The 19,616-nt window shown below is 39.9% G+C and overlaps 1 protein-coding gene across 3 annotated transcripts in view; it reads right to left on the minus strand.

Annotated features, from left to right (window-relative positions):
* COP1 (COP1 E3 ubiquitin ligase) overlaps nucleotides 1-19,616 on the minus strand; it is a 116,336-nt gene that overhangs the window by 56,751 nt on the left and 39,969 nt on the right. For all 3 annotated transcript variants that reach the window (XM_037034874.1, XM_037034873.1, XM_037034872.1), the window contains 3 exons: nucleotides 14,846-14,905; nucleotides 13,093-13,169; nucleotides 4,310-4,367 (listed from right to left, as the gene is read on the minus strand). In XM_037034874.1, the coding sequence (XP_036890769.1) occupies nucleotides 4,310-4,367; nucleotides 13,093-13,169; nucleotides 14,846-14,905 (195 nt within the window). The remainder of the gene's footprint in view (nucleotides 1-4,309; nucleotides 4,368-13,092; nucleotides 13,170-14,845; nucleotides 14,906-19,616) is intronic.

Raw genomic sequence — 19,616 nt, forward strand, 5'->3', positions numbered from 1 at the left:
CACATAACTCTTTTTCTGCACAAAGGAACAAAAAGTTCATCATATTAGAATAATTACAAATGGCAAATAAAACCCATAGTTCTCATTTTCCAAGTGAAAATAGGTTTGTAAGGCCAATTTTATAAAACTAAGATGAGAAGCTTCTTTCAATTCTCCGAATTAAGTAAAGATAAAACCCACTGTAACTGCCATTCTAAAATTCAGAATTTTAAGAATTTTAACATGCAGAAATTGTCAGAAAACAATTATCAAAATAAAACTATTTTCATTATCTCTATAACTGTACCTTTGTCTCCTTTGAACAGAACAGTGCTTGACTGTATAGAATATGTATTTAAGTTAAAATTAAATATTAGACTAAGGGTCAGTAATATGCATGCACTAAATAGTTTGACATATACAACACAAGTTTGAGCTGCAAAGGTCCATTTATATGCAGATTCCTCAATAAATACTGTAAATATATTTTCTCTTCCTTATGATTTTAAGAACATTTTCTCTATTTTATTGTAAGAATATAGTATATAATAGCACATATCGTATTTTGCTGTGCATAATGCACAGTTTTTTGCCCAAATTTTTGAGGGAAAAATAAGGATGCACATTACACATGGTTAGTACTAATTTTGTATCTATATAAGTGTTTTTAATTCTTTTATTTAGGCTTATGTGTTAAAGTGTAACTCTAGAAAGCAGTAACAATATCCATATGCAAAATACCCTGGAATGAGATGGTCAGTTTTATTTCTAAATATACATAAATAAACATAAATAAAAAAAACAGAACTAAAAAATTGAAATGACAGATACTTTCCTGAAAGTGTGGGCCAAAAACACAGGTGCGTGTTATACGTGGGAGCACACTACACATGGCAAAATGCAGTAATGCATCTAACATACAAATGTGTGATCCCCAGTGTTGTTCAAGGGCCAAGGGTATATATTGCCTACACCATGTTAATTCAAAAGATAAAACAATTCTTCTAAAAATAGTTATTAACTACTATGCTTGGGACATAGAAACAGATACAGAGATAAGATACATAATGAGAGCTTCAGAGATGCTACAAGCTCACTGATAACTATGCAGCAATTGCAAATGTATTAAGCAAGAAATATTAAAGCATTATTATGCCCACAACATTAAAGTGAACTCCTGCTAAAACTAGATGGCAGGTAACAGCCACATTTTAAAGCTGTGCTTGAATCACGACTCAGAAAGACAATTTCCAAGAAAAACCAGACAAACAACTAACCAGGAAGATGAACTCCGAGAGGGACGGTAAAAGGATCCAGGGTGCAGGCGGCAGAAAGAGGACCGCAGCACCCACCTGGGCTCCAACACCTACACAGGGACAAGAACTAGAACCGAGGTTTGGAGACCTCGGGAAAGAGAATGTGCAAGCTGGTTTATAAATCTGAAGGAATTAAAAGTTTTACCTAGAATAAAAGATAAAAGGCAAGCATATGGAAAATCTGAGAGGATAAGAGATAAAAAACAGTAAGTTTTAAATACTCAAGACACTCAGAAAAAGAGTAATAGACTGAAAAGAAATATTTAAAGAAGTGATGCTGAAAATTTCCCAGAACTGAATACAGACACAGAAATTCTACTAAAGATCATAACCCACACACAACACATAAGGAACAAATTGTTAGTATCCTGAACACATTTTTAAAAGACTCCTGCAAGTAAATAAGAAAAAGACTAATAAAAAATGTGAGAAGACATGAAAGGCATTTCACAGAAGATAAAACACGAACAGCCATAACACAAAAGATGTCACCTTATAGTGACAGGAAAATAAAAAATAAAACTCCAACAAAGTTCTATTTATCACCCATTAAAGTGGCAATTGTTTGGAAATTCAACAGTACTAATTATTAATAAGAATGTGGAAAAACTGGAACTCACATAAACCTGCAGTATGAGTTTTAAATTAATAAAATGACTTTGAAAAACAACTGATATTCTATCAAAATACAAAAATATTGATGTGTATACCAAATAACCCTCACTTCCTCTCATAGGTACAAAATCTAAAGAAAAGTCTCGCATTTGTGCATCAGGAGACATGCACAAAGATGCTCTTAAGAGCAAAAACAAAAACCACAGCAATATGTCAACTATATATAAATCGGACGACTGATAAATTGTTGTATAGTAACAACATGGAATACTACACACAGTGAAGAGGAATCAACTACAGCCACAGACAGGAGAATGAATCTTTAAAAACATAAGTCTCAGAAAATGATATACTATGGTACCATTTTTGTAAAATCTAAACATAGTCAAACCAAATAATCAAAAAAGAAACAAATATATACTCTTCCTACATATAATAATAAAAAGTTCATCACATTAGAATTACACAAACAAAAACTGTATGATCAAAAACATTTTCTTCTCACAATGATAAAAATAAGTATACTACCACACAAGCTGAATACACAAATAAACATCTATTTTAAAATGCCTCATTTTTTTCCTTTTACTATAAAGGATAATATGAGGTTAATTTGTAAAAGTCGAGTAAGGTACAGAAATTATAAATAGCACTGTAAAAACATTAACTTCTTTAATTTTAAAATTATATTGTGATTATATAAGACAGAACAGAACAAAACCCCAGAAAAAGAACTAAGTGAAACGGGGATAATCAACATATCAGATGCAGAGCTCAAAACATGGGTTATCAGGATGCTCCAGGAACTCACTGGGTACTTCAACATCATAAAAAAGACCCAGGCAGAAAGGAAGGTTACAGTAAGTGAAATAAGGAAAAATACACAGAGACCTAACAGAGGAAAGGATGAAGCTGAGAATCAAATCAACAATTTGGAACACAAGGAAAGGAAAAACATTCAATCAGAACAGTAGGAAGAAAAAATTCAAAAGAACAAGGAAAGGCTTAGGAACCTCTGGGGCAACTTTAAAGGTACCAACGTCTGAATCAATCGTAGGGGTGCCAGAAGGAGAAGAGAAAGAGCAAGAACTTGAAAACTTATTTGAAACCCACTATAATACAATTATGAAAGAAAACTTTAGTATAATACCCATTAAATACAATAATGAAAGAAAACTTCCTTAATTTGGCAAAGGAAATAGACATGCAAGTCCAGAAAGCGTAGAGTCTCCCACACAAGATGGACCCACGGAGGACCACACCAAAACACACCACAATTAAAATGCCAAAGGTTAAAGATAAAGGGAGCATCCTAAAAGCAGCAAAAGAAAAGCAGACAGTTACTACAAAGGAGTTCCTGTAAGACTGTCAGCTTTTTTCTTAAAAAGAAAAAAAAAGACCTTTGTAAGCTACAAGGGACTGGCAAGAAGTATTCAAAGTGATAAAGAGCAAGGACCGACTGTGCACTCCATCCAGCAAAGCTATCATTTAGCCCTGAGCAGCAGATAAGGCACCTCCCAGACAATGAGAAACTAAAGGAGTTCATCATCACCAGGCCATTATTATCTGAAATGCTAAAGGGAATTATATAAAAAAAAGAAGATCGAAATGAAAATTAAAATGGCAAAAAAGTGAACTTCTTGAATTTTAAAATTATATTGTAATTATTTAAGACAATATCCTTGATTTGAAGGAAATACACACTGACGTACTGAGAGGCAAAGGAACGTTATGTCTGTACCTTCTTCAAACAAACCAGACAAAAACTTATATGCAAAAGAGAGAAAGAATGAGAATGACAAGCAAATGTGATAAAATGTTAGCATCTGAACAACCTGAATAAAGAATATAAAAATTCTTTTTATCACTCTTGTAACTTTTCTCAAAATCTGAAATTATTTGAATAGAGAAACTTTTTTCAAAAGGTCCAGCCTCAGTTAGATTTGACAAATATCAGCATCCCCCAAATCAGAGATGAACAAAGTAGAGTCAAAATAATCTTACAGTTAATTAGAAGGGGAAGCTAGAGTTTATTTTACTCGAACCTAGAGTTTACTTTCCGCAGAGAAACATCATGATGAGTCATCAATCCATCAACACATTATAATGATCTTATCCTCGAAACAGTACCCTGGCTGTTCATAATTCCCTCTTACAGTATTTCCCTCTTCTCAACACCTGACAGGACTTTTATCAGTACACTTAAAATTTTTTTTAACTCACTAATGAGCAAATAAGTAGCTGGTTGTGCGTCAGAGCTGCTGGAGTCTAACCAACACCGCCGCAGTCAGAACGCAGCCCCTGTGTCAGGACATCCCAGCGAACCGACCTTGGATTTCATGACTCAGATGGTTACACTGATGGTACCACGAAAACACATTGTTAACTGCGTAATTTACCTGAGAACTGCCACTGAAACCCGGAGGTTGGCTGTACTCTGTGGAATCAATAATACTACTGTAAAATGAAGAGAAAAAAACGTGATTTCAGGGGTTTACATTATTCTAGCAACAAAGAAAGTAAAACTAAAATATATAAATCCAATACTTCAATTTCTAAGCAAAGAAAATATTTATCACTAATAGACATAAAATAAATCCATAACCCTTAAGCAAAGTAAGTCAGCAAGTATTTCAACAATTTACTCCTACACCCCTCGGTGTGAAACATGTAGACCGTGAAAGAATGTCAACGGGACATGGTCCCGGGACAGGGGTGGACACAGATGTGTGTGACTCGGTGGCAGGCGGGCGGGCAGGTTAGTGGGCTGCCTATCGAAGGAGGGGCAGTGGGAACGAGCACGGCGCCACGACGGTCAGCAGACGCTGCCGGGCACTGAAGGGCCACGTGCCCTCGGACAAGCACCTCCCAGCCCTCAGCGTCCCATCTGCCGAGTGAGGCGGGTGGGGATGCACTTGTCTCTGGAATATCTAGAATCCCTTCCAGATCCCAAATGGGATGATAATCATCTCACATGAAAGAAAACTCCCAAAAGAATGGAATAGAGGGTAAAATACCAATAATCTTCCTTTCAGAATCTAACGGCTATATACCGCCTGTCTGCTCTGGTCACACAGAATCTGTGTTCTGTGCTGGTCCTTTGCATGTGGGCGGTCGTCTGTGCACTCTCCTACCTAACTCTAGACTCTGGAAGCCCAGACCGTCTTCTCCCTGCTACTTCTATCCCACCACCTTCTCCTTATCACTTCATCGCTCCCGTGACTTCCCCACCTTTACAAACAAAACAAACCAGTCTATGAAGAACATTAACACCTGAAAACGGCATAACAGATACATCACACCTGTGATGAGCCAAATGCCGTTTACAGTTTCTACTACAGAAACGTTTATTCTTGTCTACCCTGACAAATTTAAGCAATTGAGGGTCCCAATCAAAATGGCCCTCTCTACATGAATACATATAATAACTATTTTACTTCAGTACTCAAACATCCTCAAAGACTGCAACATGAGAGGCACTCTTAGGAGCTCAGAGTGGGTTTGAGTTTCATCCCTTAGTGGTTCAATGACTCTAGGCAAGTTACTGATATTAATTGGCCTCTACTTTCTCCATCTATTGAACGAGGAAAGCACTTCACAGAGGTGTGAGATTTAAATAAGTGTATTGAGTTCTCAGTAAAATGCCAAAAAATGTTTAAAATTCAAAAAATTTTACCTTCTACTAATAAAATTAGTTAATAACATTCAACCTCTCTTATATATTTCCAAAAATATAACAAAGCAGATGAGACTGTCCTCACAGCAGTCTTTTTAAAAAGCAGCACACAGGAATGGAGCTCAAGTCATCGTGTCCCTCACTGTCCCTGTGGTCAGACTCAAGTCTACAAGAAAGAGCCTTCTGAACACTCACAGTGAACATTAAAGGGTTATTAACACAAGCTTCCAATGGGTTTCTTCTAATGAAATGTAAGCAACGCTTAGCTTGCTTGCAAAGTCACGCATTGTAGGATAAGATCCCATGCTAGTTTCAGTGTACCGCACCCAGGGACTAGCGGGGTTAAAAATGAAGAGGTTCTGTGCATTAAAAAAATCTCTCTGTTACTTTCACCAGTAAAACCCAACCCCCTAGCATCTGCATACACATCAATAAAAAGTATGTAGCTGCATATTTAGAGGTCGACAGAATGGAGCAATTTCTAGATATGATTTTCATGGTGTTATAATTCAGATTTCTTTGACCACAAGTCTGAACAATGGTACTGATATATTAGTGTATTAATGTATAGTGAGATAACAACATTTCAAGTACATGTTAAATACTCACCAGATACAGACTCCAGTATGGAGATTACCAGAGGGAAAGAGGAGGGTGGGGGAGATTTAAGACAGTAAAGGGGGGATAAATGGTGATGGAAGGAGACTTGATTTGGGGTGGTGAACACAAAATATACAGACAATGTACTATAGAACTGTATGCCTGAAGCCTATATAATTTTATTAACTAATTTCACCCCCAAATTCAATAAAAATACTCATTAATTTGTGGAAGATATTCAAATTACAAGTTCTGAATAGTGTTTTAGAATATCTGCAGAGTTTACAATTTATTTTACATCAGGTTTTAATTGTATTCACTAATAAAAGCTTGTATCTGCATAGAGACGGAAGGAATCTGTAAAATAAAGCTCTCTGATTCTGCTTGTTAAATGGATGGGTATAAGTGTGAGTGTGAGTGTGAGAGAGAGAGAGAGAGTGTGTGTGTGTGTGTGTGTGTGTGTGTGTGAAGTCACCTGATCTGAAGAGTGCATCAGAACGCAGTGACTGGGCTGGGCCCTCCTGATTCGGCCGCTGTGTCCCTAACTTGAAGTCGGCCACAGTCGACTTCAGAGACAGTAACAGCCACCACTTACCAAGCGTTTACTACGCCCAGGCGTTGGCCTAAGTAATTTCCACCTCGTATCTCTCATGTAGACACTATTTTCCCTCCAACGTCTCAAGGGAGGAAACTCAGGCTGGGAGAGGTAACATATTTGGCCCAAGGTAACAAAGTTAGCAAATAGCAGAGTTAGGGGTTCCAACCCACGCAGTCAGGGTCAGGGTCTACTCTGAACCACCATGCTAGACACAATTAAGGAAAAGCATGAAAAACAGCAACCTATAAATATAAAATAGAATCATCAGTTGGTTCAAGTCCACGTCAATACGTTATAAAAACTTAATAAAGACATCAAAAAGCCAGTGTCAGGGTAGTGACTAAAGCTGAGTTAAGGACAGCACATGTTCATTGAGGTGGGGAGAGTGAGCCGACAAAGAACACCGACAAAGAACACCGCCCCCGCCCCCGTCTGGCCGTGGACAAGCAGAAGCTCCGCTGAAGACGACGTGCCGTTGACTGGGGTCAGAAAGGAAACTCACAGTCACTTACGACTAGATGTCACACAACTCTCACTTAAATCATCTGCTTCCAAAGCAAAGATGCACACTTCATAATTAAGACTTCAGTCAATTTTTTAATATAAGCTCTCTCTGCAAGGTGTAGGAGGCTGAGAGAAAACAGTTCACTCTTGGTAAAAATAACAGGTGACTAACTTTAGATTGGGCTTGTATTTGAAAAAGGACACCTCCTTTGAGTCATTAACAAACACGACATTAGTTAATTATGCAGAATTTTTAAACTGTTAGCAAAAGAGGTCATTTAAGACAACATACAGAAAATAAATATAAGGTTTCAATTAAGGGAATTAAATGGATCAAGAAAAGCTGTATACACAGGAAATTAGACTAACTGCTGTCATGATTTTTTTCACTAGTATAAACTTAAGACAGAGAAAAATAAACTTTACATTTAATAAACCATATGCAGCCAGAGCCAAAACATGTTCCTTACCAATATTCTACATAAAATTATTAAACCAGTTCCCTAAAACATACTAAGCAACATGTGACATGAGAATAATCTAACTTATAAATTTTAGTAATGATTAATTAAAATTGAGTATGGTTTTAATTTTTTAAACCAGTAGTTTGTCACTATTTTATTGCTTTATATCCAAAGCAATAATCCTTACTGTTACAAGCGGATCAGGGCTAATCACCTTTTTCTCAGAATAATGTTTGCTGTCAGTTACTTAACACAGAGCTTCTTCTCTGCTACAGTGATACACGAATTATGTCCTTTAAGAACTGGAGCACTGAATTTCAAATTAAAGGTTAAATCCCATTTACTAAACCATCAAAAGTTCTGTGGCCCCAATTTTGCAGGTAGCTCACAAGGGAGATGCTGGAAATGAGTCTTCCTGTTGGCCTCTCCCTCTCCAATTCCACACCCCCTTTAACACGTGACACAGCTGTGCAAACAAGTCCTTCACCATCAGTGTGACCGGTCTGTCTACTGAGGACGACAACGACGGCCGCAGCTAACATTTATTGAGTGTGTATTACGTGTCAGACAGTATTCTCATTTCCTACACATACCATCATGTTATATCAATCAAGATAGGCATTATCACCCTCCTCTTGCAGATGAGAAACAGAAGTGTAGTGAAGTTAATAAATTTGCCTACGGTCAAACTGCTAAAGATCTGTGGAGCTGAAACTTGAACTCAGCCAGTGTAACCCCAGGGTCCGAGTGTAAGACCGCCGGAGTGACACGCGTGTTCTCGTCCTGAAGAGTCACTCACTGCTCTGCCATTTCTAACCGAAAGTTTCCACTTGTCTGCCTTTCACAGTTTCATTCTCAACTCTGCCCAAACCCTTTCACCCGCCAAGGCTGTACGCCTGCGTCGGGGTGCTGGCGTGCACTAACGGTGTGATGCTGGGCAAATCCCTTCGCCTCTGTGCCTCAACTCCTCACCTGCAAAAATGAGGATGAAAAACCCTGCCAGCCACAGGGCATTTGCCCAGAGGGCTCTATTAGCTGATGCGTGTACACTATAACATGACACCTAAGACACAGACGCTGTCTTAATCTGACAGTTACAGCTTTTGCAAATAAACACAGCCCTCCTCTTGACTTAACTTTAACTTTTCTGGCTCTCCCAAGCCGAGGAACTTGATTTGGGCCAGGTTTAGGACCTTAAAGAAAGATATGCGACTTTATAGAGCAGAGAGTAAAATAATTAGATATCCTTACCAGATCCTCCCCAAATATGAAGTTTAAAGACAGTTAAAAAACTTTAGTGTTGAATATCTGAGCTTTTATGAAAGAGAAAATCAGCATATCTGATTTAAGGATTTAAAAAATGTCAGTAATACATATTCTCTACCAAACTAGTGTTTACATATTTTTAAAGTATGATGCAACCCTGCATTTTAAAAAATTTGCTTTTGTTCTATCCTCACCCCAGGACATGCTTAGAGAGGGGATGGCAGGAGAAGAGAGAGGGAGAGAAACATTGATCGGATGCCTTGTAGCCCAACCCGGAATCGAACCCACGACCTTTCAGTCTATGGGACGACACTCCAACCCACTGAGCCACACCAGCCAGGGCCCATGGCTGCATCGGAATCTCCAGAAACCACCCAGACCTAATGACCAGGTGGGAGCGAGGCTCAAAAATCTGTATTTCAAACCTAAGTCTTGACAGATACTCGCGCACAGGGAAATGTGGCCTGCTTGCACCGTGGAATTCAGAACTGGGAGAGACTGTCAATAACTTCATCAAGCAGTGACGACAGTTTATATAAAGGACTTAAAGGTGTTTTCAAAAAGTCCTGGAATGCCTACTAATCAAGTATGACTACTAAAGTTTCAGAGTTAAAATTCATTTCATTATTTTAATTCTTGGAACTGAAAGTCTATTCACATCATATTTTAAGCAGAAGAACTGACTTGCCAGCATAACTTCTCACCCTCAGGCTGAAAAATCCCTCCAGCAGGGTCCCAGGGTCTGTCACACTCACAGCTGTGTCCCCAGGGCCTGGAATGGGGTTTTATAGATGCCCAATACACCCCCCAAACTGGTGAATCACTAAGAATAAATTCTTCAAATATTCTAAATAAATGAACTTACACTGTTTCAAAAGTGGTTTTCATAACATGCTACCTATTACCTATGAACTTCATAAGAAATTACAGAAGATGGGTACCTTCTCTATTATTGCCAAGGAAGTTTGATTTACACATTTTGTGTTCTTTTTGTTTTAGTTCAAGTTAAAAATTCTGTAAGATTCTTGCATGGTCCTCCCTCACCTATGACACCAAGTTCAACTCCTTTGCATGGAACAGGGTCAGAGTTAAGGCAGGTATCCCTTGTGCTCCCAACAATAAAACAATCAACCGCTTTCACTGCTTCTCCTACACACCAGATAAACTTCTTTAAAATATAGCAAAACATCATTTATGTTCAAAAGTGCCCCGTGCATGTGTAGCAGAGATTTCTTAAAATATATCTGTAATCACCTAAGCTTAGGGAGAAGCTATGTGAGAGATGAATCCAGGAAGTTTCTAGGTAAAAAGAACAGTATATGTAAAGGTACCTAGCAACCTGTTTTGGGAGTTCAATTCAATTCCAACACGCAAAAATAGTAGGCAGGGCACGGGTGAGTGTGAAGGGCCACGCAGAACAGCTGGCTCTGAACAGTTCGCATACAGTGGAAAGCCACCGAAGGATTTCACGCAGGCGAGGAACACGATCAGATCGAACTAGTGGGAGGGCAGTTAAACCCACCGCCCGACTCCGTGTGACCCCGAGTCTAAACAGGCAGCAGGAAGAGGGCCGTCAGGACATGGCGACTGCAGCTGATCCTGACCCAGAGAAGACGGGATCCCGAGCGAGGGGGAGGCGTTGTCTGCCCTTCTCTTTTCATCTCAGTGCATACTCTGCTCATAAACCCAGAATCTGGGGGGTAAGGGATCCAATGACCTGACACGTAAAGAAGCTTCTCATTAGAGAAATAAGTGAAACCACAAACAGGCCTTTAAAAAACTAAACCTGCTCAAAAGAGAAACCAAAACATTACAGTGAGGAATAAAAACAAAAACTGTCTGGTATTTAAATAATATGAGCTAACAATTATGAGGGGAAGTTACAATTGCAACTACATACTAGTTTTTAGAAATAAAGAAAAATCAGATACTGATAGTTTAACATGACACTCCTCCCAGCATGCTCAGGTTCACACCCCAAACTTAAGGATCGTTTTCCAAGAATGCTTAAGGGCAACACCATTTTCCCCAAGTGTCTCTCTCAAATTTTGATGAATATTCAAAGTACTTATTTTAATAAAATGTCAAAACACTCTTTTGAAGGAAATATCACGTCTGCCTATTTTCTCTCCTTCCACTATTCCCCAGTCTGCCAGAATCTCATCTGACAACAGCTAATACAGTATTTTAGCAAATTTCCCACAGCGCTTTCACAGATTTCAAGGAGCCCTGTATCTTTTACGAGACATGCTCCTTTACAATGCCGCCAATTCTCGCCTGTCCCACCGATGAAGTCCAACTCCCAGCCTCGTCTCCTCTGCTCTGGATGGCTGCAGTGCTCCCTAACCCTCCTCTAGCTTCCAGTGGCAGGGGCTGAAAGGGACACAGCTCTCCTCTAGCCTCCACATGGAAACCCCAGCATGTATTTTAAAATCTAAATTACATCCTGCTCAAAACTCCCTCATGACTTTCAATCATATTTACACTCCATTCGTGTGTCCTCTTAAATGCCAGCTCCTTGGAGAAGCCTGACTAAGCAAACTAAAACAGAATCCTCTGCAAACCCCTAGCATGTCTACCATTGTCTCCGCAGGTACTACTTATATGTCATCTACAACTGCATTACAAATTGGCTTATGTAGCATCTTCCCCAACCTCCACACGTACAGCAGGCCTCGCAAAGGCAGGTATCACAGGACAGGGGTTCTGCCAACTAGATCGAACATCTAGAACAGTGTCAGGCACGTCAGGGGCACTGAATCAACAGATCCCGTTACATGAATATAATACATCGCATCCCATGCCACTAAAAACCATCAGGAAGAGACTGGGTAACAAGGACCTGGACACAACAGACACAAAGACATGCTACTATCAGAGAGGGATATATGATGGGAACTGTCCGTTTCTTAGTGAGTATTTTGTGATCTGACCACCCTTGCTTGCCTGCATGCTCTCACATAATAAATATTCCATGGACAAAGATCCCATGTATACTAGAAAGTGAATGCTAAGCTTAAAAATAACAATATACCAGAGACTGAGTTGTGCCAAAGTGTTTTGAATAAAGTTAAGGTTGGAGAAAAACAAGCGGGACTGCACAGCTGAAGTGACTGCAGAATCGACTCGGACCCACAAGGATACGAACACACCGGCAAACGGGGCAAACAGCGAGCATCCCGGGATGCTCTTCACCCAGAGCACCCGCCGGGCCCCTTTCCCCACACGTGGGCCCAAACCAGACCCACAGGAGCGATCCTCAATTGACAGGTTCCGAAGGCTGGCTAAGCTCTTATACTGATATTAGACTGTCTATTCGTCTAAAAAGCCTCCATTGGACCATTAGTGTAAATGGATTAGCAAGTTAAAAACGTAAAATCGTTACACTTTGAACATTTCAAGCAAAAACACCCCCAATTCAGGTAGTGCTTATTTCATCAAGTACGAGTTGAGAAGGAACCACAGACACACCGTACCCACACACCTTGAGTGAGGTGTTAATTCTCCGACACCCAGGGAAACAGCCACGGGCTGGACAGGCGCAGCCCCGCTCCAACAGAGTGCGCGGATGGGAGGGCTTAACAGACACAACAAACAGGAGCTGTGAGCAGACGCCAGGGGAGCTAAACGAGCTGACCCAATGCCCTCATCTTCACTCTGGGGAACTCTGCCCCCAAATTCAGTAAATTGTGGGAGAAGCTCAAGGTTTTACTTTATTAAAATTTCCCCTAATGTTACTACCATTTCGTGGTCTCAAACTATGGATTTTAATGTCATTGAATTTTTAATTCATAAGATAGTAAAAGCGACCATTATTTCAAGAAATCCACAGAACCTTTAATCCAACAGTGAATTCACAACATTACATTATACTGCTCAGTGACTGTCTCTGGCACAAGAATCCAAAGCATTAAAACACCCAGATGGGTAACTTAAATCTCCTATTTCTAGATCATGACCAAAAGTAATTTCTCAGGGGTTCTGAACATCACGTGGAAGAAGCCCCAAGGACGAGCAGCATACGTGCACGTGTGACAACGAACCCTACACGATCGCGCGTGTGAAGTTCTGTACCTGTGTGACGGAGAGGGGGCTTCGAACTGAGGCACTGTGCTGTCCTCGCTGACGGGGGAGTACAAGCCACTCATTTCCTGCAATCAGAAGTATCTGAGTTGTAATTACTTGAGTTATACAGAAGATGCACAAACCAAAACCAGACATGACAGTGTATTCCTCCCCAACCCCAGGTTTTTATCCATCCCTTTTATCTCAACAACCCTTCCTCTCCAGAATGCAGAAGCAAGAATATCTAAAAAAGTTAAGAGATAAGCCTTTTATATGGTACACATTGTTAAAAAATTAGAAATTCTTTAATAAACATTGTTAATCACTAATAAAGCCACCAATGCCAAAAATATATATATTGTAAATAGAGTTGGCCCTTAAACAATGTGGGGGTCAGGAGCACTGACTCCCAACCTCTCTATGTATTTGCTGTAACTTTTGACTCCTGCAAATTTCACCACTAACAGCCAACTATTGACCAGAAGCCTTATTATGTATAACATAGTCAATTAATTAAAATATATTCTGTATGCTACATGTATTATACACTGTATTCTTACAATAAAGTAAGCTGGAGGAAAGAAAATGTTATTAAGAAAACCATAAGGAAGACTAAACACATTTGAAGCATTTATTGGAAAGAAACCCCAGCACATAAGCCAACCTGCGCAGTCCAACACTGTGCTGGTCAAGGGCCAACAGCAGTTCCACGCGGAGTGCAGCGCACTCCGAGGAGTGACCTAGCTCCCTGCCGACCCGGGTGGGCACCCACTGGTAAAAACTGGGGCAAAGGCACAGTAACTGCGTCACTGGGCTCAGTTCTCAGAGGGAAAGGAGGGCAGACCCTGTCAGTCTCCACTTTCAAATATCTCTGCAAATGTTTTACAAGGCAACACTTCTCTTGATTTAAATACTTTTCAAATAAAGACAAACACCGAGTTTTGATCACTAACCCAGAGGAAAAGGCCTCTTAACAACGTATCACTGCTAAACCGTGCCTCCTCCCTACGCTGGACATTTCGATTAATAAGAAAACGGCAAACTTTAAAATGCACTGCAGATCCACAATCAAGCAGAATCACTTCTGACTGATCCAAACTCTCAGTGCGATCAAATACAGGTTAGAAGTGGCCACACGGGACACTGAACTCCCACTAACAGAAAAGTCAACGTCAATCAAGATGTACCAGCAAAAGAAGCATGTCACACATGTGAACAATTAAAAACATACAGTACATTTAAATACAGCTGAAGACAGTAACAGTAACCTCACATCACAGTAATTGAAGCCCCTCAAAGACCCTCCCATGGGTCTGTAAATTCTATCGCACTGTAAATTCTTAGATTTTTGATGATCGCTCTCATATCTCTTTCTGAATTAATGTTAGCATTGAATTAATGCACAGTAAATAAGTAAAAAATTGTTTACCTAAAAGAATGAAGTCGTGACATATTTTAATATTAACAATTGAGGGTTTCATGGGGGCCGATTTACATTAACATGATGACATACAAAACGAGTGATTTTTTCAACCTGCCCCCAAATTACAGCAATAAATCAAAGTGAAAACAAATTCAGAATGCACTTCATCATCAAGAAAGTGATGCTTCTTCTATAAAACGCACTCTCAAAATTAAAGTAGCATCTGTTACTTTCTGTTGTTAAGTCCACGCCCATAAATTTAATGCAGCAATTTAAAGGAATTTCGACTTCATGGAACTGAAAAACAGCTACAGAGGTGAGAAATTCTTGGTATCTTACTTCCACTCTTTTAATATCCTCTTCCAAAACACTCAGCTCCTTCTGGATCTGTTCCAGTTGCTGGAGATAAAAGAGGAAAGAAAACGCATAAACCAAACCATATCGATATCACGAAGATCACAAAACAATTTGACATTTGAAAACTGCCTTCTAGAAAACTGGGTACAAATGGTAAATTACAGGGATGAAAACCACTCACAAAAGATCTGGAAGTCCCCATGTAAATGAAGACTCTTAATATTTAACAAAGTAAAACGAACTTCTTTAATGGAAAAAGAATTGATTTTACAATGAAAAGATGGCAACAATAACAATGTGGCTTATTAAAAATACAAGATACCCAAAGAACCTCATTTAATTGTCAGCAATTAATATCGGCAGGTCAGCAGTTAACCCCATTTTAAAAATAAAAAATTAGTCTCACAGAGGTTATAGTCTCCCACCCAACAGCAAAAACAAGTTGGCATCTCAACATCTGCTTAGTATTTTTTAAAACATATTTAAGATAATGTTTTAAAACACTGATTATCTTACCTATTGAATTATAACCTTCTTCCGTGCCATTTACATCAAACATCTTAACTGCTGAATCACATTCAATACATTTATTTAATCATTCTCCCTTCACCAGAATTTTGTTTGCAAACTATTTAAGTACTTTTGAAACATGAGTCTGAATTTCAAATTTTACTAAGAAACTGTTCAAAATGAAATTATTAGAAATGAGGAGTTAGCAAATCTTCACTACATAAAACAAAACTGCTTTCTAGAAATACTATACCAACTTAAAATTCTATCACCAGTATATGCAGGTGGCTGCCTTACTCCTGATTCAGCAAGCGGCCGAGCTGGAGTTCACACCAAGACAGCCCCCAGCTCCAGAGCGCGCTGTGGACCACTGCACTACGCTGCTGCTTGAAAGCAGTGCCTCACTGTTTATTTAACCTCCACTTCTTTAATGTCTGGGGAGGTTACGCAGTTTGACGGTTTCTTAACAACAGAACCTTCTCTTCTGTGGCAACATATACATAGTCGAGATTATATAACTGATAACTCATTAGTTCAATTATTAACCAGTCCTAAGCATTTTGCTAAGCCCTGGGAAAAACACGATTTAGAAAACCATAGACCTTGCCCTCGTGGAAGTCAGTCCAGGGAAGAGTGTGAGCGAGGAAGACAACAGCTCTACCCCTGAGCGTGGGGTGATGGGAGGACGCCGGCGCGCAGGCGGGATTAGGGAAACAGACGGCTACCAACCTGGATGAAAGCTCAGAGGCGGGGGAGCGGTACCTGGATCACTAAAATTACATTTGATATTAAACACAGGTCTGAAGGATGAATAGAATTTTTCCAGGTGGAAAACAGTGGGGAAACACAGAATAAACAGGGTAAATAATAACACACACATACAAAGCACAAAAGATGTAGAAAAGAGAAACAATAAATCTGAAGCTATGACAATGAATGCTTCCCGACGTCAACCAGCATAGTCTGAGGAGGATGCGAGCAGGATGGTAAGGAGCACCTGGGACTAAGCGATGGGCCAAGAGGCAGAGGCCCCACATAAATTATCGAGGGTAAAACGGCAGCCACAAATCTGAGAGAAAAGACTGCAGGGCAGAAAACCTGGGTCGGGAGTACAAAGAGCAACTAGCTTTGCCAAATGCTTTCAACTCTTCCATCTAATAAACTCTCCTCCTCCATCTCAAGTTGCTTTCACAACACTCCAAGACAAGACTACTTCACTTCAATCAGATGACATTCAAAACTGAACGAAAGGACACTGGTACACTTTCAGAAAAAAGCTGGNAGCAGGATGGTAAGGAGCACCTGGGACTAAGCGATGGGCGAAGAGGCAGAGGCCCCACATAAATTATCGAGGGTAAAACGGCAGCCACAAATCTGAGAGAAAAGACTGCAGGGCAGAAAACCTGGGTCAGGAGTACAAAGAGCAACTAGCTTTGCCAAATGCTTTCAACTCTTCCATCTAATAAACTCTCCTCCTCCATCTCAAGTTGCTTTCACAACACTCCAAGACAAGACTACTTCACTTCAATCAGATGACATTCAAAACTGAACGAAAGGACACTGGTACACTTTCAGAAAAAAGCTGGTTTTAAAAAAGAGCAGCGAAACTGAATACATAAAAACAACGAGGAGATACCACTGCACACCTATCAGAGCATCCGAACTCCAGAACATGTACAACACCAAATGCTGACGAAGGTGGGGAGGAACACAAACACTCATTTGTCACTGATGGGAACGTAAAGTGGTATAGCCACTTTGAAAAACAGGTTAGCAGTGTCTTTAAAAAAAAAAAACTTAAACGTACTCTTATCATATGACCTAGCACTCATGCTCCTTGGTGTTCACCTAAAAGAACTGAGAACTTAAGACCACACACAACCATGGTCACAGCAGCTTTATTCACAACTGCCTAACAAGACGTCCTTGGCAGGTGCCTGCATAAACAGTGGTCCATCCAGGAGATGCAGTTATTTGGTGCTGAGCAGAACGGGCTTCCCAGCCTGAGAAGAGCTGGGGGGACACAAATGTACGCTGCCAAGGGGGAAAAGCCAGTCCAGAGGCTAAACGCTGTATGATTCCAACTCCACGGTATTCTGGAAGAGGCCAAACTATGGAGACAGTGAAAAATCAGTGGTTGCCAGGGTTTGGGGACATGGGACAGGATGGACAGAGAAACCTTAGGGCAGTGAAGATGCTCCGTATGATACACAACAGACACATTTAATTATACATTTCTCCCAACCCACATAACATATAAAACCTCAAATAAACCCTAAAGTCATCTACAGACTTGGTGCATTTGCTGTGACTACAGCAAATGTCCCTCTGGCGAGGGGCGCTGATGATGGAGGGGGCTGTGCACAGGGGGTATGTGGGAAACCTCTGTACCTTGCTCTCAACTTGCTGTAAACCTACACAGAAACAAGGTTTTTAAACACACACACACACACACACACACACACACACACTCTAAAAGCGTTACCACCAAAAGCAAAGCAAATTTAGCCATATACAGGGCAAAACTAGAGTCTTCGCATCCACTCTACCACCCGCCAACACACACGTCCAACCTATCCACATCCTGCAACGGCAGACTGGGCCTGGCCCTGCCGCAGCAGCTGCCGCTCGGGCGGAGACGAATACACAGAACGAGCCATCTCGCCCCCCAAAATGATTGGACTACAGGGGGCACATTAAGATGGCATACTGAAAAGCAAATGAAAAACACGTCAATACCAGTGGTCTGTGGTACGTCAGAATGTAAAATGTAACCTCTAAAAACTATACAAAGAGATGTATTAAAAAACATTACGAACAAATCAGATGGGAATTCTAAACACATCCAAGTAATCCATAAGGAGAGAAACATACAAACAAACAAACAAACAAAAACAGGAAAAAGAAAGCCCGGCAGAGCAGACAAAAACTTCTTCTGCATAAGAAACTCATCTTGAGTCTGACTCAGAAACTGATGGAACAAGGAAACAAAGAGCCAGTAAGAATGCAGAAGATCATCACCGCACAATTAACAAACTTCACACTGCACTGTGCAATCACAAAAAAACCACATTCTTTCCCAGCACAAATACTTCTACATGTAACCAACTGCCAGGTGATGGTGCAAATATCATATTCAAACCAATAAAAAACAAGGTATTTTCTGACAATTATATTCAGTGAATTATAATAGAAATCCGTAACAACAAGACAAGAAAATCCCCATGTCCAAGTGATAATTTCTAAATAATTAATTCACTGGCTTAAGAAAACCTACTGTATAATGAAAATTCAAAACTATTTTAAACTAAGAAACAGCAAACCAAATGCCATACAAATATCACTAGGTGCAGCTAAAAGAGAATTTTTTGGCCTTAAATGCTATATTAGAAACAAGTCTGCACATGTACAACCAAGTTAACAAATGAGAAAAGAAACAACGACCAAAAAAAGTGGAGGAGTCGAGATTACAAAGAGCACAGTAACAGGGAAACAAAGCTAAAGTCCAAAACTGGCTGACTCAAATTGGTCTGAGTCTTAGATAACTACTCAAAACGGATACATCCCTGGCAAGAACTGATCAAGGATAAAAAGAGGAAAAGGCACAGCACTGATCAGCAGCCAGGATTAAAAAATCTGGGGCCACTGAAAGTTTCATGGCTTAGAAAATTTAACTTAAGTCGACATCTCCTAGGAGGAGTCCAACATATATACCAAAAGTGCTATGTAAGATAAAAACCTGAATGGGCATGTAACTGTGGAGGCAAACGAATCCACAGTTTAAAGCTCTGTGAGCACACAGCTGGGCCAGATGGCTTCTCCAGCAAGACACTTAAATTCCTAGACCACACAAATTCTTCCAGGAAATAGCATAGAGGGTACATTCCCCAAATCATCTGACGACACAATCTTCATAGCAAAACTGGACAAGTCCAGTATAAAAAAAATTATAGGACAATCTCACTAATGAACATAGGAAGCAAAAATCCTAAACCAGCCATCAGCAAACCAAACAACGCAGAAGAAATGTACATCACGGCCAAGTTTGGTTTATGGAAGGGATGCAAGAAAGGTAAGCAAGCGTCCTGGTGGGGTTTCCTAGAATGCGGAACATTCTGTGATAAAACTAGGGTACGTCTGGGGAAATTAGGACAGTTGGCCACCCAGGTGCAAAGTTGATTTACTTTTTAATATTAAACCAATGTAATTATTGACATTAACAGAATGCAAAAAATTTCACATC

This window comes from Sturnira hondurensis, unplaced genomic scaffold (assembly GCF_014824575.4).
Source record: "Sturnira hondurensis isolate 20B ecotype Veracruz unplaced genomic scaffold, ASM1482457v3 Scaffold0022215, whole genome shotgun sequence".
NCBI lineage: Eukaryota > Metazoa > Chordata > Mammalia > Chiroptera > Phyllostomidae > Sturnira > Sturnira hondurensis.